The sequence below is a fragment of the Schistocerca gregaria genome, chromosome 2 (assembly GCF_023897955.1).
Source record: "Schistocerca gregaria isolate iqSchGreg1 chromosome 2, iqSchGreg1.2, whole genome shotgun sequence".
NCBI lineage: Eukaryota > Metazoa > Arthropoda > Insecta > Orthoptera > Acrididae > Schistocerca > Schistocerca gregaria.
Genome location: NC_064921.1, coordinates 604229867 through 604257862, shown reverse-complemented (window position 1 = coordinate 604257862; position 27996 = coordinate 604229867). Strand labels below are relative to the sequence as shown.

Here is a 27996-nt window from a genome sequence, read left to right as displayed (position 1 = left end):
CCTATGCAGATGGGCTTTAAACTAGGCAGACTGGGTAGCCTTCACCTCTGCCCCAAATGGTGACATCGATGTTGTGATTGAGCAGGTCACAATAATAATAATTTGTGCGAAGGAAAACCCGATCCCTCGTTCTCTAGGGTGTCCCAGGCGAAAGACAGTCCCTTGCTGGTCGCTGGAAGTCGCTGAGGCAATTAAAGAGCATTGACGAGCTCTACAGCGACGTAAGTGGCACCCTTCCCTAGAGCACCTAATAGCCTTTAAGTGGGTACGTGTCCGTGTTCGTCTGTTTATAAAACGACGGAAACAGGAGTGTTGGGAGATGTATGTGTCGACCATTGGGTGTCATACGTCACCTTCCCAAGTCTGGACGAAGATTAGGCGTCTTTTTGGGCACTGGAGCCCAACAGGTGTCCCTGGCATTAACAACAGTGGCGTGCTATCTACCGACGCAAATGCGATTGCCGAGCACTTTCCTGAGCACTGTGCTCGAGCTTCTGCGTCGGAGAACTACCCCCCTCCCCCCCAGCCTTTCGCACCCTAAAACGGCGTATGGAAAGGAAAGTCCTCTAGTTCACTAAACACCACAGTGAACCCTATAACGCCCCATTTACAGAGTGGGAGCTCCTCAGCACCCTTGCACATTGCCCCGACACAGCTCCTGGGTCGGATTGGATCCACAGTCAGATGATTACACATCTCTCGTAGTATTCAATCAGATCTGGTGCGATGGCGTCTTTCCATCGCAATGGCGGGAGATTATCATAATTCTTGTGCTAAAGCCCAGTAAATATCCGCTTGATGTGGATAGCTATCGGCCCATCAGCCTCACCAACGTTCTCTGTAAGCTGCTGGAACGTATAGTCTGTCGACGGCTGGCTCCATTTCAGGGGCCTACCGCCAGGGTCATTCTACCACTTTTTCTTCCTTTCTGTATTAGACCTCGAAACGGTTTTTTACTCACGAGGACAGAACATTCCGTGGTTCCATACTGGGCACTTATGACCTTACATGTTTTGCGCCCTAAAACCCCACAAAAAGATAATCTTGTGTCCCTTGAGTCTGCCATCCGAACAGTCTTTCCCAGATACTATCTGGTTGCTGTCTTTTTCTACTTACGTAAAACATACGACATGACCTGGCAACATCATATCCTTGCCACATTGTATGAGTGGTGTCTTCGGGCCCGCTCCCAATTTTAATCCAAAACTTCCTGTCGCTCTGTACTTTCGGTGTCCAAGCTGGTTACGTGAAATGTAGCTTGGGTCCTTTAAACGACTAAACGAACGCGACAAATTTTCCAAAACCACCTTCAAATTGGCGAGTAGAACTGATTATACAAAGTAGAATTGAAGCGAATTAATACTTGTCACTCTAGTTTGTCACTTTATTGTGCAGCCATACCAGCTGCACTGATGAATTCGTTGCTCTGTGTTTGCAGACAAGCTACGTTATACCCTATATACAGAGTTGGGAAGATTCCAATATGCTGGAGAGGTCATCTTTTCGACCTTGAGATTTCATACTTCCCCCCCTTTCTTCTACCGGATCTAGTGATGCATTTGGACTCAAAGATGGCTGTGTTCTTCAGAGTCTACTGCAATAGCAGATCGGTCCTTTTCTACAGCATAGTATGGACTGAACGACAGAGAGAGAGAGAGAGAGAGAGAGAGAGAGAGAGAGAGAGAGAGAGAGAGATTGGTGACACTGTCTTAGTACTCTTACGTAATAGTTCGCTTTCATCTTGACTGCACAATAGCGTCGAAGCTGCCACCACACAAAGGAATCGGCGTAATTTCTCGTGAATGGCGTGAAAACAGAAATACCAAAATATGTAGTCACTGCAAGAGTAACAGTATTTCCAGTCGCGTCCAGTAATTTTCAATCTGCAGTTCAGTAGAGTCGCAATCAGTGATTGAAAGTAGAATTCTACCGGGTGGATCAAAAAGAAAGAAGATTTCAATCGTTAATTAAAGGAAAATTATAAACGATAGAAAAACATTGTGCATGTCACTGGACAGAGGAAGGTTCAAAGTTTTGACACGCCTGCGTTGCTGTTTGTAGCATCTTGGCGACTGGTGGTGTTTGTACCAACTTCGCGACTACATCACAGGGAAATCACTTTGTGTAGGAATTTGCGCTAAGTCAATCCTCTGTTCATCCGCCGTCGATACAACAACAAAACTTATTGCATACGGAACGGGAAAGAACACTGGTCGGCCACGCACGTCTGATTAAAATGTCAAGCGTGTCCGAGATGAGCTCACACGGATTCCTGGGAAACTCGCGAGACAGATAGGCCAGGAACCTCAACTTCCTCAAATAACTGTGTGGCGTGTTCTCAAACGACGCCTACATATCAAGCCTTACAAGTTGCAGCTACTGCAGAAGGTACGAATTTTGCAGTTCAGTTTCCCATGACATGGCAGAGGATGCAGTTTCCGAACGACTGATTTTTCGGAAGAATCGACGTTTCATCTACCGGGCAAAGTAAACCGCCATAATGCAAGAATTTGGGGATCACAAAACCCTGGTGTCGTCGTCGGACATGAAAGTGTGTCAGCGAAACTGAATGTGTTTTGTGCCGTTTCTGTTCACAATGTTTATGAACATTTCCTTTTTGAGGAGGAAACTAACACATGTCATACGTGCAAAATTGTTTGTTTCCTCAACTTCACGAAGATTACAATGATTTCATTTTCATGTATAACGGTGCCCCGCCTCCCTTTCATCTTGAGTTGTGATGTTACCTTAACGCTATTCCACAGCGTTGGACTGTACGAGATAGACAACAAGATCTCGTGCATTGTTTTTGGCCTCCCAGGTCAAAAGACCTCACACCTAGCGATTTTTTTCTTCCTATTGAGGTACATAACAGACAGTCTTTGTCCCACCTATGGCAGCTACTCTTGACCGAGAAATCGAATTGATGAACCTATTGATTCTATAACCAGGGAGTTGTTGATTCATGTGTGGAATGAAACTGACAAACGTTTCGATGTTTCTCGAGCAACGCATGGTACTCAATGATGACTGTGGTTTGTGCGAACATAAAATTTTGAATATTCCTCTATCCGGTGACATGCACAATACGTTTCTATCGTTCACGGTTTGTAATAAATAACTGAAACCTTTCTTTTTGAATTATACTGTATAATGAATTACAAGACCTACCCAGATTGAGGGTCTTTGCGTCGAAGGTAAATTTAGAGAGATCGGTGTGAGGGAATATAATAAGTTAGAAAAAAGGTAGCAAAACAATGGGTTACATTACAAATATCCTGGAATTGGGAAGGTCTGTTTTCTGTGAAAAAGAGATCGGCGAGTAGTTTTTTCCCTTTTCAATAGAGGTGGTAGGCCCAATAATGTTCGAAAATTATGGTGTAAATTGAAAGCAACATTTATTTTCCCACTTTCCTAGGATGAAATTCATTCATTGTACCACTTTTGTACGTTATTATCAGCCATAGAGAATTTTTCTGTCAACAACGAACTGAATAGACAATTTCTCACAGACAACGAACGTGCAGCAAAATTTTACGACTGTTGTCAACCAAATTTCCAGCCGGATATAAGTTTTTAAGACAATTCGATAATGTTTATTAGGAACTCAGTTAATTTGAGGGACCTTAAAACGCACAAATCACTGAGTTTTTTTCACGTTCTCATCACCTGGTTGTATTTATGCAAAACGACATACTCTCTTCTTGCAATGCACATTTATACCTCATTTATACCACAAGACTTCTGACCTCTGAGCATACGCATCTGCTCTGAGATACATTTCGCGAACTCAAAGGTCGTAAATGCAACTAAGACTCATTGAAATACTATATAGGTGGAAATTAAAATGGGCTAAGGGAGAAACTGGGGCTTCTTTTTTCACATTATTTTACTTTCAATTTCTAGAACTGAATAACAATTTGGAGTTTGTGTAATATTCTAAGCTGGTGATTTCAGCCCAAACCACTGTTATCAGAATAGCACTGAAGCTCAGTGTGTAGTTAAGGTTGGGCTCAAAGCGGAACAGCTACGATGCTTGGAGAAACGTCAAGGTTCATGGCTGAAGCAATTTCTCCCAGCTCCTTTTCTCATGTATGTAGAACGATGGATGGAAGGTTAATGTTTAACGTCCCGTCGACAATAGGTTCAGTTAGGTGTGGAAAACACGCCCTGAGTAACCAATGATCTGACAGGAAATAGGCCGCGGTCTTAATGAAAGGATCACCTTAACATTCATCTTGCCAGATTTTGAGAAAACTTTTGGAAACCTTAAATCTGGACGGCCTGGCAGCGATCTGAAGCTATCCCACCGTAATGAGGGCCCAGTGCTTTCAACCAGTATGTGATATCATTCGGTCCTCGCCGAATGGAGTCTGTTTTTTGTAAACTTGCTTTGCTTATCAGAAGTTACATGAAAGTCTGCACACGTCATGCAGAAGTCACGAAACCGGCAATAACTCTGCGTCAAGTTAGGTTACCACATTTCTCCAAGTCCTTCCACGCGAAATGGAAGAGAGACACTGTATAACGTCCTGTCGACAACAAGGCGGCAATTGGAAACGAAGCTCGAGCTAGGGCTGGGGAACGATAGGGAAGGAATTTGACGAGTTCTTTCCTCGGGAACCATACCAGCATTTGCCTTACGTGGTTAAGGGACCCCCAATGGGAAACCTAAACATGGAATACTGTACGAAATTTTGAACGCACTTCTACTTCCGAATATGGAGACAGGACTCACTTGCCTCTTTGTAGGGAGGGGTTGGGCTGTCATTTCAATATTAAATAGCCTATACGAAAAAATGTGTTATCTGGCAAAACTAAGAGCCGAAAAGGTTTCTGGGATTAAAAAGGGGGGGGGGGAGAAGAGGTAGTCATCAAAAGACTTAAGGTCTTTACCCTTGCCTAAATAGGCAAGAAGGACCAGAAAAAAATTATCTACAAATTACTCAGCTGCCAGGATTTAAATTGTGAATACGGAATGCATCATGCCAACATGAAGGTGGCACTCCAAGAGGAAGGAGAATTAAGTTTAACTTTCTGTCAGTTGTGGTGTTTTTAGAGGCTGAGCACAAGATCAGATTGGGGATGGAATTCAGCTACACTTTCTCCAACGAACTGTCCCAGGATTTGGCTTAAACAATTTAGAGACCAGAAAACGATTCAAGTCCAAGATGTCAGTCAAGTCTTAACCAATGTGTCACCTCACTGTGTTTAAGAAGAGGGAGTGCATCATAAATCACCTTTGTTCCTCTAATGAAAATGGAGTCCCACTCCTACTACCAAGATAAGACAAAAAATAAAAAGCAAACTCAAAAAGGTGTTAGCAGTAGCATGCAAGGGCTACTTAACGACACATGGGCTTTGGCCAGCAAGGCACATAAATGTCACATCTACATTTCATAAACCAAAATTATTTCTTGGTACCAACATAATGCAGACTTGTCAGTTCCACACATGAACTAAATATACAGAAAATTACTTTCTACAGCTATCTGTATGTTTTCATGATGGGCTTTCTTTAAAGTCGTTTAATGTTTTCACGTATCGATTCCTGGTGTATATCACAAGTGATTTCCTATAGAACAAGAATTCCTCACTGTAACACAAAATGGCACATATCTGATAACTTTGCAGTTAAGTCCGTTCAAATCTGTTATATGACACTGTATGGTGGCAGATACTTTGCAGTGTATAGGAGTTTAAAAGCAGTGACTAGTGAAATTGCTGATGGGTTTGCTCAGCTACAAACTAATGGAGGTCCAAATGTGTTCAGAGGTCATTTTGGTTTTCGGTGTTAGTTGGCATATTTTTTCCTGGAAGTTCACTGATGACTGTTGCAGTTGTACCTGGTTCATATGTTAATTTTGAAGGTTTGAAAGCTTGATGAATGAGATACTGTCTTGTGCAGAAAATTAGTTTTTTATTCATTTATGTTGAAATAGTGGGAAACACCACAAAAGAACAGTCCAGGATGTTGTTTCAGTAGTTAAGCCATTTTCCTACTTTTAATTTCATGCCATTTTACATGTTTCAAAAGTGCAAATAAAGTTCTTAATAAATAATCACTAACTAACCTGATATTTTTCTTGCTGCCTTAATTCTTTGTCTAATTTGGTATCATATTGTGCCCAAATACCTATAGTGTGAATACATTGTGGACAACTTATTGTTCCTATAAATATGTTTTGGTGTATAGCTATCTTACTTCCAGATTTGAATATCAACATTGTAGAGAAAAGCTAGACTGCTACTCACCATAAAGATGGCACGTTAGTCACAGACAGGCACAACGAAAAGCCACACACACATTAGCTTTTGGCACGCACACACACACACACACACACACACACACACAAACACACACACACAAACACACACACACAAACACAAACACACAAACACAAACACACAAACACACACACACACAATGACTGCCACCTCCAGCAGCTCTGACCAAAAGACCTGTCCATGCTGCCAGAGATGGCAGTCATGTGTGCACGAGATGTACTTGCTTGTGTTAATGTATGTATGTGTATGAGAGAGAGAGAGAGAGAGAGAGAGAGAGAGAGAGAGAGAGAGAGAGAGAGAGAGAGAGAGAGAGAGAGAGAGAGGGGGGGGCTGATTTTGGCTGAAAGCTAATTGGTAAGTATCTTTTCATTGTGCCTGTCTACAAATCAACATGTCATATTGACAGTGAATGATCTTCCTTATATTATTGATATTGCAATGTGGTGTGCCCATACTTTATTTTACTTCCAGATTTTTCAGTTGACATGTCCCCCCCTCCTTCGTACTCAGGAGAATCATGACTGCTAAGATTCTTCAATAACTGACTACATTTCTCGTGTCTACTGCCATGCACACCTTGGGAATCACTCACAGAATTCTCTGTCTACAGAACAGTCCATGGAGATTCTATTAAAACTTTTATTCTATGCCATCATCTAAGGTTTAAGTTCAGTAAGTACTGAACAAATTTGAAGGTCTGAGGTACACTAGCAGCCACTGCAAAGACACTCCAGAAGTTTACAAAAACAGAAAATTCCAAAGTTCAGATTTCCCTTATTCTGACCCAAATTGAAGAGCAGACAGAGGTTCAGAGAATTCTTGTTACTGAGAAGTGAAACTCAACCTGAATGCAGAAGTTCTAAAAACTGCCAATAATGGATGGCTACACCCTGCCAAAAGAAACCACCCCATTATCACTACAAGCACAAATTAATATATGGACAGTGCTATTATTCTGCAAGCAAAATTAAGGAAGAAAGGAAGGCTCTTGTTTAGTAACTCATTGATATATAAGCCACTAGACACTTTGCACAACTATACAAAGACAAGGAGAAAGACTATTTGTTTGAAGTAATCTTCACAGTGTAGATCAAAAAGATTTTGTTAATAAAAAATCAAATTCGTTGGCTGGAAAGTTTTCCAGCTCCTCCCAAATATAAGTTGTTTTGACTGCTGACCTATTTTACTCAATGTTAAGCAAAAATGAAAGCACTGAAACCTACTGTTGAGCATATTTCCACTCCACAGGGCAATCCAATAAATATGAAATATTAAAGAAAAACCATGAGGACATTTAGGAATCAGTAAATAAGAGGACGTGATAAAAATCTGGAATTCACTGACTCAAATGTGGCACGAGAGGACTGACAAATGCATATTCAACGAAGAAGAGAAGTGAAGGTTGGTGCAAAGTAATGAGAAATGACAAACTGTAGGAGTCTCCAAAAGTCATCAGAGATATTCTTGGTAAAGACCAGCAGATGTTGGCTGGATCATGGTCACGATAAGCTTTTGAAACCAGATGTTACACAAAGAGATACCAACTTACGGAAATTCAAAGCAGAATGCAATCATGTTGAAACTGGACAGTAAAGCACAAGGTCTGTTCAAAAAATTCTGGGATTTTGTCCACAAAATTTTTCTACACTTACCTTTTACTTATTGCGCATGATCTCCTTCGAAATATTCTCTTCCACAACTGATACACCACTCCCAACATCGTTTCCACTTCCAGAAGCAGTCTTCGTATGCCTCTTGCTGGATAGTGGGATAGTGTCAAGTGCAATCTGGGAATTGTCTTATCTCGTCTAACATTACACACCTTTGTGCTTTCAACGAGGTTTTCAACTTTGCAAAAAGTTTTCAGGGGCCAGGTCTGGCAAGTATGGAGGATGAGACAGTGATTTTGGTTTTTTGTACAATAGTCATGCACCAACAGGGATGAATGTGTGGTTGCATTATCATGATACAAAGAGTAATGAATTGTCTCACCACATTTTAGGCCATTCCCTTCTCACATTATCTCCAAGGCATCCAATCCATTCCAACAGTGCCATCAATTAACAGTTTGTCCCTATGGCATGAATTCCTGATGAACTAATCTTTCAAAGTCAAAGAAAATGTTTAGCATGGTCTTGACATTGACCTCACCTTACAATCTCTTTTTTTATATCATGGAGATCTTTTTTTTTTTAATATCTTTCCTGATCCATTGTGAAGATTGATCTGTGGCCTCAGCATCAAAACCTCAGACTAACGTCTCATCACCAGTTATGATTCTCTTAAGGAACATCCCGTTCTCATTTGCATGGTCCACAAGCTCTTCGCTGATTGTGAGGCGAAGGTCTTTCTGGTCTTGACTCATGAGCTGTGGGAAGAACTTGGCAACAACATGATGCATTCCATGATGTTGTGTCAGTATTTCATGACACAATCCAACTGAAATGTTGTAATCTTCTGCAATCTCTCAGTCAGTCAGTCTTTAATTGGCAAGCACAATTTCACTGATGTCCCTGACATGAGTGTTGTTGGTGAGCTGTCCAAGAGTGACCTGAATGAGGTTCACCTTTAACTTCCGTTCGGTCATTTGTAAACCGTGTGAACCGAGTATGGATTAAGCACTCATCACTGTAGGCTTCCGAGCATCATTTGATGCGTCTCTGAAGGTTTTCTTGAGTTTCAGGCAAAATTTAATATAAACGCGTTGCTCTTCTAACTCTGCCATCTTGAAATTTGCAAACCGTGCAACCCAACATTCTTCTCACTACATCAATGAACAAGAACTGACATACAACAGTGAAGCTTCCAGCAGTTACACATTAAACACAGGCTTATGCAGAGATACCAACCATATTCCATTGCAACATACCATTGGTGCGAAATTATGAATGTTCAAGAATTTTTTGAATAGACCACATAATGTAAAACCCAATGGCATGATTGACTGTGGGATCCCAAATGGCGGCTTCAGCCACCTGAATTAGGAAGGTATTTTCTATCTTTTGCACTTGTGAACACCTTTCCTTCATGAAGTGAGAACTCTGTATGTTGTTGAAATTTTATTTCCTCCCTCCCCTCTCTAACTGTCTGCAAAAAGAAAATTCGAGAAATTAGAGCTAATACAGAGGTTTGCAGGCAATTGCTCTTCCAATGTGCCATTTGTGAGTGGAACAGGGAAGGGGGTGACCAGTTAGTGGTACTAGAAATACCATCCACCACACACCATCAGGTGGCTTATGGAGTATTGATGAATATGTAGAAGTGTACCTGACTGTAATTGTGTGTATTAGTGTGATGTCACGTATATGCTGGATGATGAGGAAGGGGGGAGAATGAAACCCTGTGCCAGCGCAGTCTACTCCTCTCGAATATCGCAGAGGAGGCAACCGAGCTCAACATTCCCATCTAATGGGCAGATCACTGACAGTGTCACATGACCTCACTTCATGAGACACTATGAGAGTCTTTTGAATTGAATCCACAACACTGGTGCAAGGACTGATGATCAGACACTTCCCACCATCACACTCCTGTCTCCTCTGTCACAAAGCCACAGGGAAACCTGACAACCACACGTGGCATGACTGGACCGTCACCCATCCACGTACTGACTACGTCTGATGGTGCTTACCTTTGATGAACTGGGGGGAAATGGAGTATTCACTGTGACACTGCTATTGACAACAGGACAATGAATTATTGTTTTGTGGAAATGAGAATAAAAATTAATGTTTCATGACAAACGAAAATTTTCTTACGAGATTTCACCTTTTTCATTTAATATGACTACAGCTTCATTATTGCATCCCTTTCATTCATTTTACAGAATCTGTTTAAACTGATGAGAACAAAAAGGTGTTAGAATCAGAAGTACAGACGAGTATCACTTAATTTAAAAGAAATGTGATTATCATGGGGAAGTTCACTGAAAATCTGTATGTTGGAGAACTGCTCTGCTACATCTCATTGGAAGAGAAAGCACTTTCACTTGAGGATAAAAGGGAGACGAGAGGGAGGGGAGGAGGGGGAACATTAGAGTTTAATGTCCCATCAATGATGGGGACATTAAAGATGGACCCGAAGCTTCAATTCACAAGGATGGGGGAAGAAAATCTATGTTCTCTTCAAAGAAACCACCCAAGAATTTTTCTTACATAATTTAAGTAAGTGATTTAAATGTGGATCCGAGGGTCTATATGGAGATTTGAACTTTGCTGCTCCTGAATATAAAATCAGGGCCTTCACCACTTAATCTTTAGGAGGGGGCTGAGGGTGAAAGTCAGCAGTATGACACAAAAGTCAAATATCCGATTCTCACAAAAGAAAGCTAGTACTGATGAAATGCCTTCAGAGTTACTAAGATTTGTCAAAAGAACGACAACAACAAAATCATTGACCATAAACTCTGGTAAATGGCTTCTCCTGGACAAAATGATATTTCTATGAGGAATTTGGGAATACAATCAGCTATATCAAATCCCATAGTAATGTTGTTGGGCAGGTGGGTTGTGGGTTGGTTGGTCAGTGAAGAGGACCAAACAGCAAGGTCATTGGTCCCAGGATCTAAGATGGCAGAAACCAAGGGAGGAAATACACAAATAGCACAGTCCAGTACAGGGGAAGTGAAAATGGGTAAACAAAGATGTAAGAGGAACATTGGGACAACAGAGAGAGTACAGAACAGAAAGGGGGAAAGACGAGAGCAGGGGCACTTCAGAGACACTAAGCACATTGGGGCACCAGCACCGGCACCAACCCTTCCCGATATCCACACCATGATCATGACGCATCGATGATGACACCAGGGTAAGCATACACATAAAAATGGAAAATAAAACAGCACAAAACACCAAACAAAATGCAGGGAAAAAGGGGGGAGAACCTGGCCAGTGTGGGGACAAGGCCGAAGCCTCCATAACAAAGGCCAATGCTAATCAAGGGATTCCAACTCAATAGGGAAATCTAGATACTTAAACCTGGGAAGAGAGACTACTTTAGTGAAGAAAACGGATGACAGATGTAACCAAGAGTGGGCCATCTAGTAGTAAGCAGGACGAAAAAGGTCAAAGGGTGTACTCAGTACGAAGGGTCAAAAGGCGGGGGTGTCCTGCAAAATACAGACCACCATGAGGAGAGCCCTGCAAGTACAAAATGGGGGCAGGAGGGGACAGGCAGCTCATTGTGGAGTGAAAAACCATGGGTCTACCTAGTAGGGTCAATACAAGGACGGTAGATTTCTGCTAGGAGAGGCAGAGAGAAGAATTCCACGTGATGAGAATCTCCTTAATTGCATGAAGTATATTAGACAGTCAGTACAAACGGATTTGAAATACAGTTGCAAATACACCTCTGTGAGGGTCACAGAGAATGGAGTGCAGAAGGCCACCCTCACACCTCCCTCCCAGACAGATGACCGGCAAATTCTTTACATAGGCTACCCAAGAGGCTGGGACCCCAAAGGAAACCAATCCAACAAGCAGCAGTGCCAAGATCGGCAAGAAAATCAAGGCAAGGTGGCAGAGACCTAGGGGTGGAAGGAGAAACACCAAGCGACAGGCTGACAGCCACTCATCGAGTCTGTACATACAAAACTCAGGACCATTTGATAAAGCAGTGGGCCCGATAGATGGCCATTAATTCTGCAGTAAACACCGCCCCCCCCCCCCCCCCAATATGGTAGGCAAGGGAGAGTGTTCTGGGTCAACAGGAGACATGAAGACATATGCCAAAGGATTGGCAGATTTAGAGTCATCACTGTAAAGAAACAACAGCATCGTGAAACTCTGGTAAGAGCTGGTGCAACAAACAATGGAACACCATGGGAGCGATGGATACTTTTCAGATTCTCGAAGAGATCCATTCGAATCTGGGGTTGAGGAATTAAAGGGGGGCAGGGGTTACAAGAGAATGTGGGAAAGAGGACAAGAAGGGGAGTTGGCAACTGTGACAGAGAGAAGCGGACAGAGCCCAATTGGTAAACCTACCTACAGTGGCCAAGTGAAAAAGAAAAAAAATTAAAAAAAAAAATTCTGCAGCGGGATGGCAGCACTGAGAAAAGGCCTGCTGATCTGCAGTTTCCAATCAAAGTAGATGATTGATTGGAGACGGTGGAGACTGTTTCTCCCAAAATCGCACTGATAAGGAGATAAATGGTTCCAAGGCAGATGGACAGGAGTCTGATGCCAATGCTGTTGCAAAATAGATCTGGAGGTGTTCCGCACAACTGATGGATTCATACAAGGGCCAACTGGAAAGGCAAGGCCCAGAATGTAAGACTGCCACTGAGAACCTTGCATGGTGCGGAGTGTAGCCCACACCCATGACAAAGGGACAGAAGGACCTAAGGAGGAGACAAAGCATTCCCAACACACCCATTTGCTCTGTTTGGTAAGTAATGGGCTTTAGCATGAAAGCATTTATAGGTAATAAGATCGGTGAAGGCCGGATGTCACTTAAGATGTAGCAACGTGCAACAACAATCATAGATGGTGGTGGCAATGGCTGAACAAGACCCTCTGAGCAGGGAACAGCAACGCTGACAGCATGAATTATCTTATCGGACACATCACGAATGAATTCATCAATTACAATCTGATAAAGAAGGTGCAAACATGACCTGGGAGGTATATAGAGGCCAGTCAGCATGATGGAATGCCCAGTAGGCTAACCTGGCCATCAGGTGATGGGAATGGGGTGAGAGAATCAATGGGAAATGGTCACCACCACAGAGATCAATGAGTGGCAACCAGTGTTAGGAAGGAAGAAGGGGAGGGAAGGGGAAGTGAGTGAAAGATCTATAGCATAGACAGTGTCATAAGCGACACTAAAATGAGTAGGGGGACTATCATTAAGAAGGCTCATATCATGGTCCGCAAGAAATTCATCTATGAGGAGCCCCTGATTAGTTGAAATAGCCCTGCTCCATAAAGGATGATGGACATAAAAACCCCCATGGAGGAAGGAGGGAGTTGCTGTAGGAGAACAGTTAGGGCAGCAAGTGCAGGTGGCTTGTAATGAGACAGACAGAGATTGCAGACTGCAACCTTACCGCACAGTCCAAGTGGACCCCGACAGCAACTGCTTCCAATGTGGTACTGAAGGGGGATCAACGTACTAATAACGTCAAAGCGAACCAATGTGCAAATGCCACTGGAAGCCCTCAAAGGGCTGCCCCAGTTCCGACAGAATGCATGGAACCCACGAAGGGTCGGTGAGTGAGCATCAGTAAAATGAGATTCCTGGCGAATGACATAAGCTACTGAGTAAAAGGACATTAGGGATTGCAATTCCAATACATGGCAGTATTATCCATTACAGTTCCAATGAATAATCGGAGTAGGGGCCAATTATCCTGCCAAGTCACCATCTGTCACCAACAAAGAAGGAGCTAGATTCAGGTAGCTAGGTGGGGAGATGGCGCCTCTTGGGGCACTGGAGATACCTTGTCCTGGGACTTTTATGTCCTCCTCGTTCTTATTCTTCTTCACTTTCGTAGGACGGCAAGCTTTGGCACGAGCCAGAACAGAGAGAGTGGGTGGCCTCAGAATGCATGGACTGTGGGTCCTGCAGTCGAGTTGTGGCAGCAGGCCTCCGGCTTGGGAGATGCCGGGGAGAGGAGTCCCAGGAGGCGGCCCACCACTGGCAGGTGTCAAGAAGGGGGACAGTTCTCCATGGTTGTGAAACTTCTCTATGGGTGTGAAACACTTTAGGTTACTGAACAACTACTGAGGTAGCAGCAAATTTTTGTCATCAAAGGCCTGCAATCATTGCTGTTAGATGGCCAAATCTCACATCAAAACAGGCCTTCTGGTACCTCGCTTAGAGTACAACAATTGTTATCACAATGAAGAAGTGAAAAAGCATGCTGAATTGGATATACTCTGAAAACCAGAATATGGTATCACACAAAAGATCCAACTACAAGTATGCTGGCAAGTGAATGAAGAATCAAAGACACTACATTGAGGAAAACAAGCAAAAAAGAAATCAAGAGCAATGACACAAACATCGACAATTACTTTCAGCATTTGTACAAGACTGAACTGAATGCAAAACCTTTATATTTAAATGAGGAATAAAAGGGTACAGTTAGAACACTTAATCTTAATCTCCAAGTCTATGAAAACTGAACAAACAGCTTATGGAAAAAACACTAGTGAGGATTTATAATTTCATTGTTGCCACTAATACATCACTAACTTTAAATGGCTTACTAGAATAAAGTTTGTCTAGGAAACCATGCTAGCCATCAGACTATTCTTTGAAGTGTGACATACTGTATTATGTGGGAGGCACATATGGTGTTTCTGTTTGTATCCTTTACTGCTGTTCTGTTTTGACATGTGACATTTCTGTCGGGACTTTTTCTTGGTAACACAACCTAAGGTCTGGGTTGGTTTGGAACGTTACAGTTTGGGTGAGAGTTGCATATTCCATAATTACACTTATATCTCGAGATGAAAACCATTTTACCACTGTGGTCTGATATTTAAGTTTTTAATAAGTTTGAAGGCATTAGTAATATGAATATTCCTGGACAAAATCCCACATTGCTGCAGAGGTCATTCTATTTGGTCAATTTTTATTTTGCTTATGTTACTGTGTGGTTAGTGTCATTGTCACTTCTCGATACTCATAACTCAGCAATGTTAATGATGTCATCAGCATAATATTGGATCTTCAGCTTATCACACAGGAAAGAGGCCAAGAATATTTAGAACACACTGTCTGATGATCAGCAGGGCTCCACTATTATTTTGAAAGCAATTTGAGTTCTATTTTAGAAATGAAACAATAAACCTTGTATCTTTTTAAAACATTTGATTTGTGCAAATAGAGGGCGCCTTGTACAATAAATCATCATATAAGATACACAGAACTCAAAGAGAATAGAGCTAAGTAGAGAGTAATTCTTCAAATCTAAATGAACTAAGTGGGGTAGAGAAAGGAAAGTGAAAAAAAAAAAAACAAGCTTGTGTTAAAAGAACAATGCAGTGTTCTTTCATATTGCAGCACCAGCATACTTTGTAAAATGACATAAAAGTTCAAAGGGAAACACATATCAATGAAATGGCTGCCTATACCTATGTTCTTGCTGGAAGTAAGAGGTATTTCAAGAAATGTCAATTGTCATATAGGACTGTATGCAGCTTCATCAAAATACACAGAGGGCAACTGCAAAAAAATTGACATGATGGATCTACCTACTAACAAAAAATTAAAGGAAACTGGTACAATATTCACACGTAGGAGATAAACAGACACAAACTAGTCAATCCATTGAAGATCCGATTCATACAGCAAAACAGTACATATAACGTAGCATTAAAACTTGCTTATGACCGACGATTATGTTTCTGAAACTAGATTTCTTTCTCTGCACAACATACCTTCACCAAAAGGACACATGAATTGACAGGATAACTAGAACTAGGTCACATCAGCAACAGGAAAGTAACTGATAATGACAAAGCTTTCATCATGTAGGCCTAATACCATAGATTACCAAGGTGCACCTGCACACAGGGTATGGAAAGGGGTGACAGCATGAACAAACTTATGTTTGACTCCTGTGACCACATACTGCAATAGTAATACATTTATGCCTCTATTGTCCTATCCTCATAAAACATCCATATATATTCTTTGTGTATATTTGAGCTATTTATTTTCATTGGATTATGAATTATGACAAATCTTACATCATTATCAGATGATCTCTGGAGGAATAAATGAAAACTGTGCTTCTAATGTGTTTAAAGCTAAAAAATTTTGTTCTCAAAGTGCAGTTTCTCACCAACAGAAACGCCAATAACTGGTTGCACTCCACAGTGCTTTACTTGGCATGAATGTGTTACAACCATACCTCTGCACATCTTGTGAATAGACTTATCCAAACTTATCAGGGGGCGTACAGTTGAAAATGGAATACAAGCCTATTAATTGTAGGTAAACAAAATTTACGGACAACTGTCACTTTCGGCATTCACTTGGCAGTTTCTCCTGTGTCCCAAAGACACAGTCGCGGGAACGAGACAAGAGTCTCGCAGTCGACACATAGCTGTAACAGTCCAAAAAATGAATGACGTATGTTGTGACTATTCAATCCATTACTGTAATTTTCATTCCGTTCGGTTAGAAGTAACCATAGGGAGGTAAAATACGTTTTACATGCCTCTACTTCCCAATGTTACACTACGTTTTCCTAGTTCCAGAAAACTGTTACTATGTAAACGAAACAGTGAATAATACGAGGTACATTCTGCAGCGGAGCAACTGGTCACGAATGTAGCGCCAGACTTCGCTAATAACGTACCTACACTGGCTTGAAAGGTAATCCTCACGAAGCTAAAAAAGAGCAGCACCAGGCCTACTCATTTTTCTAATTCGTATAGTAATCACAGAAATATATTTTTCCGGAGCTAATGTCTAAGAGTAAACAAGTTTATTCCTCAAAATTTATTCCCACAATGGATAAATTATACGGCTATTCTGTCTCAAATGAGCGGCACTGCTATTCACAAATGCAGGTCGGTTAGTTCTTACCTCAGTCTTCCTTAACGTCAGCAAATTTACCTCCAAAATTGCTTTGAAAGCAATAGGAGGGTAGTTCCAAAGCCTCAAGGAAATTTACTGCTTCCACATACAGAATGTAAGAACACAACACTGACGAAACAACGCCGGTGCATGAGCCAGTAATCCAGTGATCCACAGCCTCGCCGTCATTAAATGTTCTCACACATCTGGTACCGGCTATAAACAAAACAGACGTTACAGCACAGATGCCTATGTCCAATCATAGCAAAGAACTATCAATGAAGATATAAAATGTCATTTCTGCTCATTTGTTTTCCGATGGAAGGAAGTTATCATTGTCGCAATTTCTCTGTTCGCCGAACTGCTGGAAACATTATTAAAACATTTGTTTCCTATCGATCAGACAGACTTGCGTTCTATATATGATTATCAGCTCGTGAGCAGACATAACCTTTGCGTGATTGTGAACCTTCTAAATTATTTGCGGTCGTTGCGTTTAAGTAGCTGGAGAATCGTAACTCGATTTTGGACGAGGAACATTATTCTTGACCTTTCTCAATTATTTATTTGATGTTTACTCAATACATTTCCGTGATTCGATAAGTGCCCTGCTTATGAAAAGAAACATTGGCTAAACTGCGGTCCGCGTATAGTCTGTGAATGTAAACAGTACTGTCAGGAGACGTGAAATAAACAAGTTGTTTGTTGACGAACATGTTGCGGAGTTACTTCAGTGTTTATTGTAATGATTGTTTTCGTTTGAATGCAGTGGCCCTTAAGCTGCAGCATCGAAGTTTTCATGTACGTTGACATTGGTATTTCAGCATTGAACGACTTATTTAATGTGTGGTTGTGAAGGTATACATCAGATTACAGTGAAAGAAACCATTATAAAAGCATTTTTTTTAAAATACTAAAGTAAACCTCAAATCTTCTGAAGATGAATATACATGATGTCATATGTTTTTAATTTGCTGAATTTGAGTTATGGTCATGTACCAATTTTTTTTGCGATACTAACCAATTTGAAGATTAGGATTACATGCTGGGGAAAAAAAAGTCGGTGGCCTGCATCTCAGTAGGAAAGGAAAGGGTAAATTGGCCGGGAAGATACTAAACTTGAAGCGGGAGAGGTCATTGAAACATACAGGAGTACCTCATTTTTAGGCTAAGATCAGTGTCCAGTGATTCAACATTGAACGAAATTAAGCTTGATGAAGAACTCAGACAGGCAGGGGATAGATGTGTTAAAATATCACAAGACTCTCATCAAAATACAGTGATTAATAATGTTAATATATTTCATCAGAATATTGGAGAATTAAAAAACAAAGTAGGTGAGCTTGTTTGTTTAGAAGATTTACAAACTGAGGGTAGAATAGATGTATTATGCTTGTCTGAACATCATATGGTCACAGATATGGGAAAGGTAAAAATAGTTGGATATAAGTTTTCAGCACATTTAAGTAGAGACACTAAGAGTTTAGAGATAAAGATAAATTACACAAAACAACATTAAAAATCTAGATAATGTTTTTGTAGATCAAGATAAATTTAATCAATAACTTTTCCTGTTAAGAATGGTCTTTCTGGTCATGATGCTCAACTTGTTACAATATTTGACATAGCTTTCTACAGTAATACAAAACAGTCCTCCAAAATAGTGCATTCAGTTAATGGTTTAACAACCGCAAATTTTAGGGAAAGCTTGCAAGAGTTAGACAGGGATGAGGTGTAAAAGGAACCTGATGCTGATTTAAAATTTAACCTATTTCATGGTACATTTATGAGTATATTCGAAAACAATTTCCCCTAAGAAAACAGTGAATTATAATTGTAACAAAGTATTAAAAATCCATGGCTTACTAAAGGGATAAAAATATCTAGTAAACAGAAAGGGGAAATGTATCTTACAGCTAGAAGGTACTCACCTCGCCTACTACTGAAATTACGAAAATGAAAAAGTCACTGAAAAGTGAAAGCTTACAGAGTAGAAACTGTGGTCCATCAGAAATGATTTCAGCTTTTTTTTTTGAACAAGCTATCTTGTTTTACCAACTTGATGTTGTTAGGAAGGTGGTTATATAATTGTGTGCCTCAATGAAGGACACTCTTCTGGTAGGCTGATGTTCTGGCGTATGAGACATGAATGTTATTGTCATTTCTTGTTGTGTAATTGTGCACAGAGCTGTTCAGCTGATAAGGCATTGGAGGTTCTTAAATATTCTCTTACAAAGACTATTGTTTCAAATATATGTAGGCATAGAAGGTTCAGTATCTTTGGAGTAGGAAAAAGAGTGTGACATGAACCTTGCCTCTTTATGTTGAAGACGATTCTGATAGCTCGTTTCTGGGTTTTAAAAACAGATTGACTACAGGGTGCATTCCCCCAAATTATTATTCCATATCAGATGGCTGATTGGAAATGTGTGTGATATGCCTGTATTTCTGTTTCTCTATTACAGCTTGTGCTTAGTATCCGTAGCATATAACAGATTGATGATAGCTTGGTTGTAAGAGCTTTAATGTGTGTATTCCACTTGAGATCACGGTGCAGATACACCACTGGCCATTAAAATTGTTACACCAAGAAGAAATGCAGATAATAAACAGGTATTCATTGGACAAAGATATTATACTAGAACTGACGTTTGATTACATTTTCACGCAATTTGGGTGCATAGCTCCTGACAAATCAGTACCCAGAACAACCATCTCTGGCCGTAATAACGACCTTGATATGCCTGGGCATTGAGTCAAACAGAGCTTGGATGGTGTGTACAGGTACAGCTGCCCATGCAGCTTCAACACGATACCACAGTTCATCAAGAGTAGTGACTGGCATATTGTGATGAGCCAGTTGCTCGGCCACCATAAATGTCTGCTTGTGCAGATGGATGTGTGTGTGTGTGTGTATGTGTGTGTGCGCGCGCTAGTGTATACCTGTCCTTTTTTCCCCCTAAGATAAGTCTTTCCACTCCCAGGATTGGAATGACTCCTTACCCTCTCCCTTAAAACCCACATCCTTTCGTCTTTCCCTCTCCTTCCCTCTTTCCTGAAGAAGCAACCGTTGGTTGCGAAAGCTTGAATTTTGTGTGTTTGTGCGTCTATTGACCGGCCACATTCCACGTGGGAAAAATATATCTGAAAACAAAGATGATGTGACTTACCAAACGAAAGCGCTGGCAGGTCGATGGTCGATAGACACACAAACATACACACAAAATTCAAGCTTTTGCAACCAACGGTTGCTCCATCAGGAAAGAGGGAAGGAGAAGGAAAGACAAAAGGATGTGGGTTTTAAGGGAGAGGGTAAGGAGTCATTCCGATCCCGGGAACGGAAAGACTTACCGTAGGGGCAAAAAAGGACAGGCATACACTCGCGCGCGCATACGCACACACACGCACACACACACACACACACACACACACACACACACACACACACACACACACACACACACACACACACACACACATATCCATCTGCACATACACAGACACAAGCAGACATTTGTAAAGGCAAAAAGTTTGGGCAGAGATACAGTTCCATAAAACAAATTGGATAACACCATTGATGACTTTGAACAGAAGCATGTTGCTAATTCAGAATATTCAAAATTTCTGGGTTTGTGCATTGATGAGAAATTGAACCAAAAACAAGAATAAAACACATTGATGATCTGTTGAAACATTTAGGTTTAGCTACTTAGGCTATTAGGGTTACTGCAAAATTTAGTGATAAACAGATCATTAAATTAGCGTAATATGACTATTTTCATTTATTGTGTTCATACGGCATCATATTTTGGGATAATCCAACACTAAGACAAAAAGTATTCATTACGCAAAAGAGTGTGATCATAATAATAGCTGGAGACCACCCAAGATCACCTTGCAGACATTTATTAGGAACTTAAGATATTCACAGTACCTTTCCAATATATATATTCACTTGTGAAATTTGTTATTGATAACCCATTCCAAATTAAAACCAGTAGCAAAGTGTGTAGCGACAGCACTAGTAGGAAGGATAATCTTCACTATTCTGGGATAAATCTGATTTTGGCGCAGAAAGGGGTGAATTATCCTGCCACAAAAATGTTGGATCATTTACACAAAAGCATAAAAGTCACAGATAGCTAACCACCATTTTAAAACAAGTTGAAAGAATTTGTGAATGACAACCTTTGTACCCAATATATTAATTTTTAGATATGAAGTAGTAAGTGAACGTTAAACTGACCTGATGAAATGTTGTATTCATGATCTATGGAACTAGTATTAGTGTAATGTAATGTAATGATCTTTGTCAGCTTGCAAGGTTTTGATTTGGTGACAAGGTGAATGAAGCCAAAACATATGACTGTGAAATACAGGTTATAAAGACTGATTTATATCGTAGCCCAATGTCTGCATTCGTACCATATTTAACACTTGTTTCATTATAAAAACCAAAACTGTGAGGTATGCAGATTTTGCATTTTACGTGAACCACCACCAGAATGAAAACAAAGAGTTTCTGCTAGATTTAAATGTACTCTTTTCACTGTTGTGACTAGTTATAAAATTTGATTTGACTTGATTTATTTTTTAATTAAAGGATTGTTTCACAATGATATAAGATTTGTTATTGTAATACAAATAAATGCTCAAAATATACATACCCATGGAGTGTATCAGTATGGTTCTATGAGAATAAGACAGGGGTAGGTCATGACCTTGAAGGGACTACCCTGACATTTGCCTGAAATGGTTTAGGAAAACCCAACTGAGGACGGCTGGACAGAGCAAACTCCATTCCCTAGAATATATCATTGTCGTAACAACTGCACTGCCTCATTTGTTGGTCCTGTTGTACAGTGCTATTTGATTTAGACAATTTACAACAAATAATGAAATTTTCGATTCCACATGCTAATGACACCCTCTGGTGAATCTTGGGCCATGAACATGTTGCTATGCCCCTTGCACTGCCTTCTCTCTGCTCATAATTAAAGGTATCAGATTTTCAATACATGATAGATAAAATTTGCTGCATCTAACATTTTGTTTAGTCCAGAGGCAGTTATAAAAGTGAATACAAAGGTCAGGTTAAATAACTACAACAAATGCATTTGTTGAAATGTTGATAATCAACTATTTTTTTTGACAGGCAGGCAGACAATGTGGGCTGACAAATTGCCATTCACTTGTAGATGTCCTATAGTTTTCCAATATGAATTAAGTTAAACGTCAGGATGGTTTCTTTGAAAAGGACTCTATCAATTTCGTTCTCCATCGTTACCCAGTCTAAGTTTTGCTGCATCTCTAATGACTGTTTAATCAATAGGAACTTAAACCCTGATCTTTCTTCCTTTTTATCAGTCCGTTCAACATCACACTGCTCTCAGAGAAAGATTTGCTGATCTGCTGCGCATCCCACAGTCCAAAAACTATTACCAAAGATACCTCCAAACTCCTAGCATTATCATCTACATAGTCTCCAGAGACAAAGAACACATTGAACATTGTCTAATTTTGTTCCAACCTCCAACAGTCATCCTGCATCCTCCCCTCCCACATTCACCTTGCATGGTATCCTTCCAGGAATTCCTTGCCTCCAACTAGATTTTGCCAACTTTCCACAGATCCCTCCCCAATAAATCCAACACCACAGGTATGAAATTAACAGCTATTAAAACCAATCCTGATGTAACCATTATTATACAGTATGACTTGCAATAACTCATCAGTACACCAGGTCATTTGCAAACCCTGTCACCTTAATTCATCTCTCTGTAATGACAAACCACCATACTCTCACCATTTATGTGTTCCAATAGAATTGCAAACCCACTAGCTCAAATAATAAATCAGTGTTTTGAAGAGGGCTGTTTCCCAGAGGCACTGAAATATGCTGAAGTCAAACTACTCTTCAAGAAGGGATCAAGAGAGATAATGGGAAATTAGCATCCTATCTCGATTCTCCCAGTTCTATATAAAATATTTGAAAAACTTGCTGTTGCACAAATCCAAAACTTCATTGCAAAATATTATGTTATTTTAAACAATCAATTTGGTTTTCAGCAAGGGAAAAACACCATAGATGCAGCAAACACTTTCAGTGAGAAAACAATTATATAATTAGACAAGAGAAATAAGGTAGCAGGAATTTTCTGCTACCTCACAAACGCGTTTGGTTCTATAAACCATGCATTGCTTGTTTACAAACTTGAAAAGTATGGCATTAGCGGCAGTGCCCTACAATGGCTTAAATCTTACTTATCCAACAGAAAAGCATTTCTTCAAATGGCACATATCATTTTTCTGACAGGACAAAAATGTCTCAGGATGTTCCACAATGCTCCATATTAGGCCCAGTTCTGTTTCTATTTTATGTTAATGACTTACCATTAAATATCAGCTCCCAATCAGTGCTGTTCGCAGATGATACTTCTGTCTTAGTTGAAGATCAGGATTCAGAAAAAAATTCCAAATCTGTGGTCAGTACTTTCAGTACCTTAGAAACTTGGTTTCAGCTAAATGGGTTGAATCTAAACACATTTAAGCCTTGCGTGATGCAGTTCAAAACCAAAAAGTTAAAATGTGAGCAGATTAAGAATGTACACAACAACCAAGATATAGAAGAAGTTGACTCAGTCAAATTCTTAGGTTTAAATGTAGATAAAAATTTGAGCTGGCAGGCACACATTGAATACCTGCCAAACAAACTGAGCAGCATTTGCAATGTAAATATTATCAACTGCAACTGACATAAACACATGAAAAGTAGCATATACAAGCTGCTTCAAATTAAGTATGTTATTGTTTTTGAGGTAACTCGACAAACATAGTGCGGGCACTAAAAATACAGAAAAAATCATACGAAATATATGCATTGCAAATCACAAAGGACCATGTGACAATTATTTAGAAAACTTAAAATGTTAACTCTGCCATTCTTATACGTATATGAGATTATTATATTTTTGTACACCATACATGAATTATTTGAGGGAAACCATTTTGTCCATTCACATGATACTAGAAACAAGGAAAATTTTATGCTCCTCACCCACCGCCTCAGACTGTTAGCCCAGCGACCTCAATACATGGGAATGAAAATCTTTAATAAATTGGAAGGGAACAAATTGATGCGGATGAATTTAGGTTCACTTAAAAGAAAGCTGTTTGAAGTACTGACACTGAAGTGTTATTCCTCAGTGGATGAACTAATGCGGGACAAACTCGATAAATGTGTTACTCATCCAAAGAAATATCCTTATAGTATTGTTATTTGTTATACCACTATTATTTATTAATGTAAAAGTCATTGTAACTGTTTTACAAATTTTTGACATGTCTCCTGTACGCAAACCAAATGGATTGCAAATGTATGTCATGAGATGAATAAAACACGATTCACAATTTCACCCTTGCTGTGGATGCTTTAAAAAACCTTTTGCCTTCAGAAGCCCTACGTATGTATGTCACACTGTTGGGCTTTAGCAGCTAGAGTTATTACGTTTTACTGAAGCACTTTAATAGGCGAAAGAGAGAGCAGTGTTTAAATTTTCATAAAATAACAAGATTTTGTGTTGTTTTTGAATTGGGAACTTTCATTATAATTTTAGATATACAATCTTGTCTAGTTTTGTTTTTTAGTAGGACCTAGCCATTGGGTCTACCTCAGTAGAGAGAGAAATTTCTACTCCTAAAATAATGCTTCAAAAATAATACTGAATGTATTGAGGACATGAACTTTCTGTAACTTCTGGCATTCAGTTATTGTGCTGCCTATCAATTATTTGTCTTACTGTAAAACATTGTCTCATTCGACCATACAGTTGTTTTCCTTGACCTAATTACAGCACAGAGATTTCGTTGTTTGCTGCACAGTGATTTATTTTGTGCATCTGCTTCTGGACATTCTGTTGGTAGAGCACTTGCCCGCGAAAGGCAGAGGTCCCAAGTTCAAGTCTTGGTCCGGCACACGGTTTTAATCTGTCAGGAAGTTTCGCAGCAACGCACACTCCACTGCAGAGTGAAAATCTCATTCTGGAAATATCCCCGAGGCTATGGCTAAGCCATGTCTCCGCAATATCGTTTCTTCCAGGAATGCTAGTTCTGCAAGGTTCACAGAAGAGCTTCTGTGAAGTTTGTAAAATAGGAGACAAGGTACTGCCAGAATTGAATCTGTGAGGATGAGTCGTGAGTTGTGCTTGGGTAGCTCAGTTGGTAGAGCACTTGCCCGTGAAAGGCAAAGGTCCCCAGTTCAAGTCTCGGTCCATCACACAGTTTTAATCTGTCAAGAAGTTTCATTTCTTGATAAAATTTCAAGAAACTTTGGAAAAGTGTTTTTTCCTAATCCAGTAGTAACAGTTGAGGCATCAATAATTAAAGGCAAAAGCAGTCTTTAGCAATATGCGAAAAAAAGAAGAATAAGAGGAATGCAGTGCGGATTTCGGCTGATAGATCAGGGTCTGCTTTCAATAGGAAATGTAGTGCAGAAACTTCTCGTAAAACATCCAGCAGAAGATCTAAGGGGAAAAAATTCTGGAATTATATTGATAATTATTTTACCAGATAATATCCAGTGGAAGATAGTAGGATTGTAAGCATAGGCATATAGAATCTGCTTCAGTTCACATAAGATGTATTCATGAAGCACGGAGAACATGAGTGGTTTATCAATGGCTGCATCGCAGACATCAAGTGGCAAGATATTAGAGTGACTGATACTATCAAATTTTTATGATTCCAGAAAAATTATTCGTGTTACAGAAGAGCAAAAAGTAGTGGTATTAGCATTGGTGTGACATATCTTGCAACTATGACTAACTACAATAAATATACAATTTTCGTTGTTAAATTTTATGTATGAAACTGCAAAAGTAGAAAATGGCAGTAAAGATATTTGTTAAACCCATTATTAATACTGCAGATGTAAATGTATTTGCCCTTCACCATAATCTATGGTTTCAGTTCAGTGACTAACTGTGAAGAAGCTTCAAATACACTACTGGCCATTAAAATTGCTACACCAAAAAGAAATGCAGATGCTAAACTGATATTCGTTGGACAAATATATCATACTAGAACTGACATTTGATTACGTTTTCATGCAATTTGGCTGCATAGATCCTGAGAAATCAGCACCCAGAACAACCACCTCTGCTCCTAATAACGGCCTTGATACTCCTGGGCATTGAGTCAAACACAGCTTGGATGGTGTGTATAGGTACAGCTGCCCATGCAGCTTCAACATGATACCACAGTTCATCAAGAGAAGTGACTGGCGTATTGTGATTAGCCAGTTGCTCGGCCACCATTGACCAGACGTTTTCAATTGGTGAGAGATCTGGAGAATGTGCTGGCCAGGGCCGCAGTCAAACATTTTCTGTATCCAGAAAGGCCCGTATAGGACTAGCAACATGCGGTCGTGCATTATCCTGCTGAAATGTAGGGTTTTGGAGTGATCGAATTAAGGGTAGTGCCACGGGTCATAACACATGTGAAATGTAATGTTCACTGTTCAAAGTGCCATCAATAAGAACAAGAGGTGACTGAGACGTGTAACCAATAGCACCCCATACCATCACACTGGGTGATACGCCAGAATGGCAATGACGAATATACGCTTCCAATGAGTGTTCACCGCAATGTCGCCAAACACAGATACGACCACCATGATGCTGTAAACAGAACCTGGATTCATCCGAAAAAATGACGTTTTGCCATTCGTGCACCCAGGTTCGTCGTTGAGCACACCATCACAGGTGCTCCGGTCTGTGATGCAGCGTCACGGGTAACCGAAGCCATGGTCTCCGAGCTGATAGTCCATGCCGCTGCAAATGTTGTCGAACTGTTTATGCAGATGGTTGTTGTCTTGCAAACGCCCCATCTGTTGACTCATGGATTGAAACATGACTGCACGATCCATTAAAGCCATGCAGATAAGATTCCTGTCATCTCGACTGCTAGTGATACGAGGCCGTCGGGGTCCAGCACTGCATTCCGTATTACCCTCCTGAACCCACCGATTCCATATTCTGCTAACAGTCATTGGATCTCGACCAATGCGAGCAGCAATGTCGCAATACGATAAACTGCAATTGCGATAGGCTACAATCCGACCTTTATCAAAGTCGGAAACGTGATGGTACACATTTCTCCTCCTTATGCGAGGCATCAAAACAACGTTTCACCAGGCAACACTGGTCAACTACTGTTTGTGTGTGAGAAATCATTTGGAAACTTTCCTCATGTCAGTACGCTGTAGGTGTTACCACCGGCACCAACCTTGTGTGAATGCTCTGAAAAGCTAATCATTTGCACATCACAGAATCTTCTTCCTGTCGGTTAAATTTTGCGTCTGTAGCACATCGTCTTCATGCTGTAGCAGTTTTAATGGTCTGTAGCATATATTGAGTCAGGCTTTGTTAGTATTAGACTTTTTGAGGTTATTGTCTTACAACATTGTCTACAACATTTTGTCAAGAAGTGGCAGCCAAATGTGTTGATAGAATTAAGACAGATAAGTGTTGAAGTATCAGCTGCAGTGGTCTTTATGAATATTCGGGGTGGTGCGCGAAATGTGTCACCATTTCTTTTTGACATAATTTATGAATTGTGCTTGGTACCCTGTTAAGCAGTAGCAGTAGAGCTCGAAGAAATAGAGTTACAAAATGATGTATAATTCACAGTACCATCACTAGGAGGCTAGTGTTTACAACATGCTCAACAATGGTCAACTAACGACACATCAGTGGTCCACAGTTGTTACTTTTTCACAAAATGAGGAGTCCTATTGCTACTCAGAGGCAGTTCCGATAATGGTTTAACACACAGTAACCCCCTTGTAAGAGACAAAATTACAGGCTGTATGATCAATTTTAATAGAGGCCGTATGATCAATTTGTATGGAAAGGATCAATACTGGAAGTGATGTGATCTTGGCTGAACCCTGTATGTTGCCAGGTAGTAGTGAAGCAGTACAAGTTGCTCTACCCAGAGATGCCCTGACAAACTGCAGAAAGGTTGCAGCTGGGCATATACAGATGCTCCGTCAGCAGAGTCGTGAAAGTAACACCTCGATATAACTGTACGAGAAGGTCACTGCAGAACACAAGTGGCAGGGGCTTCTTTTTGGGTTGTGTGGATAGCAAACAAAATGTATGCTTTTGGGCT

At 40.4% G+C, this 27996-nt stretch overlaps 2 protein-coding genes across 2 annotated transcripts in view; one reads left to right on the top strand and one right to left on the bottom strand.

The window, feature by feature from the left end:
* Positions 1–17065, bottom strand: part of LOC126334552 (endoplasmic reticulum junction formation protein lunapark-A) — a 122049-nt gene extending 104984 nt beyond the window's left edge. Inside the window, exon 1 of the mRNA XM_049996925.1 lies at positions 16834–17065. The gene's annotated coding sequence lies outside the window, so the exon portion shown is untranslated. The remainder of the gene's footprint in view (positions 1–16833) is intronic.
* A 473-nt stretch (positions 17066–17538) lies between these two features.
* The window catches only part of LOC126334551 (tRNA (uracil-5-)-methyltransferase homolog B-like), an 89636-nt gene continuing 79178 nt past the window's right edge, over positions 17539–27996 (top strand). Inside the window, exon 1 of the mRNA XM_049996924.1 lies at positions 17539–17625. Within this exon, the coding sequence (XP_049852881.1) occupies positions 17539–17625 (87 nt within the window). The remainder of the gene's footprint in view (positions 17626–27996) is intronic.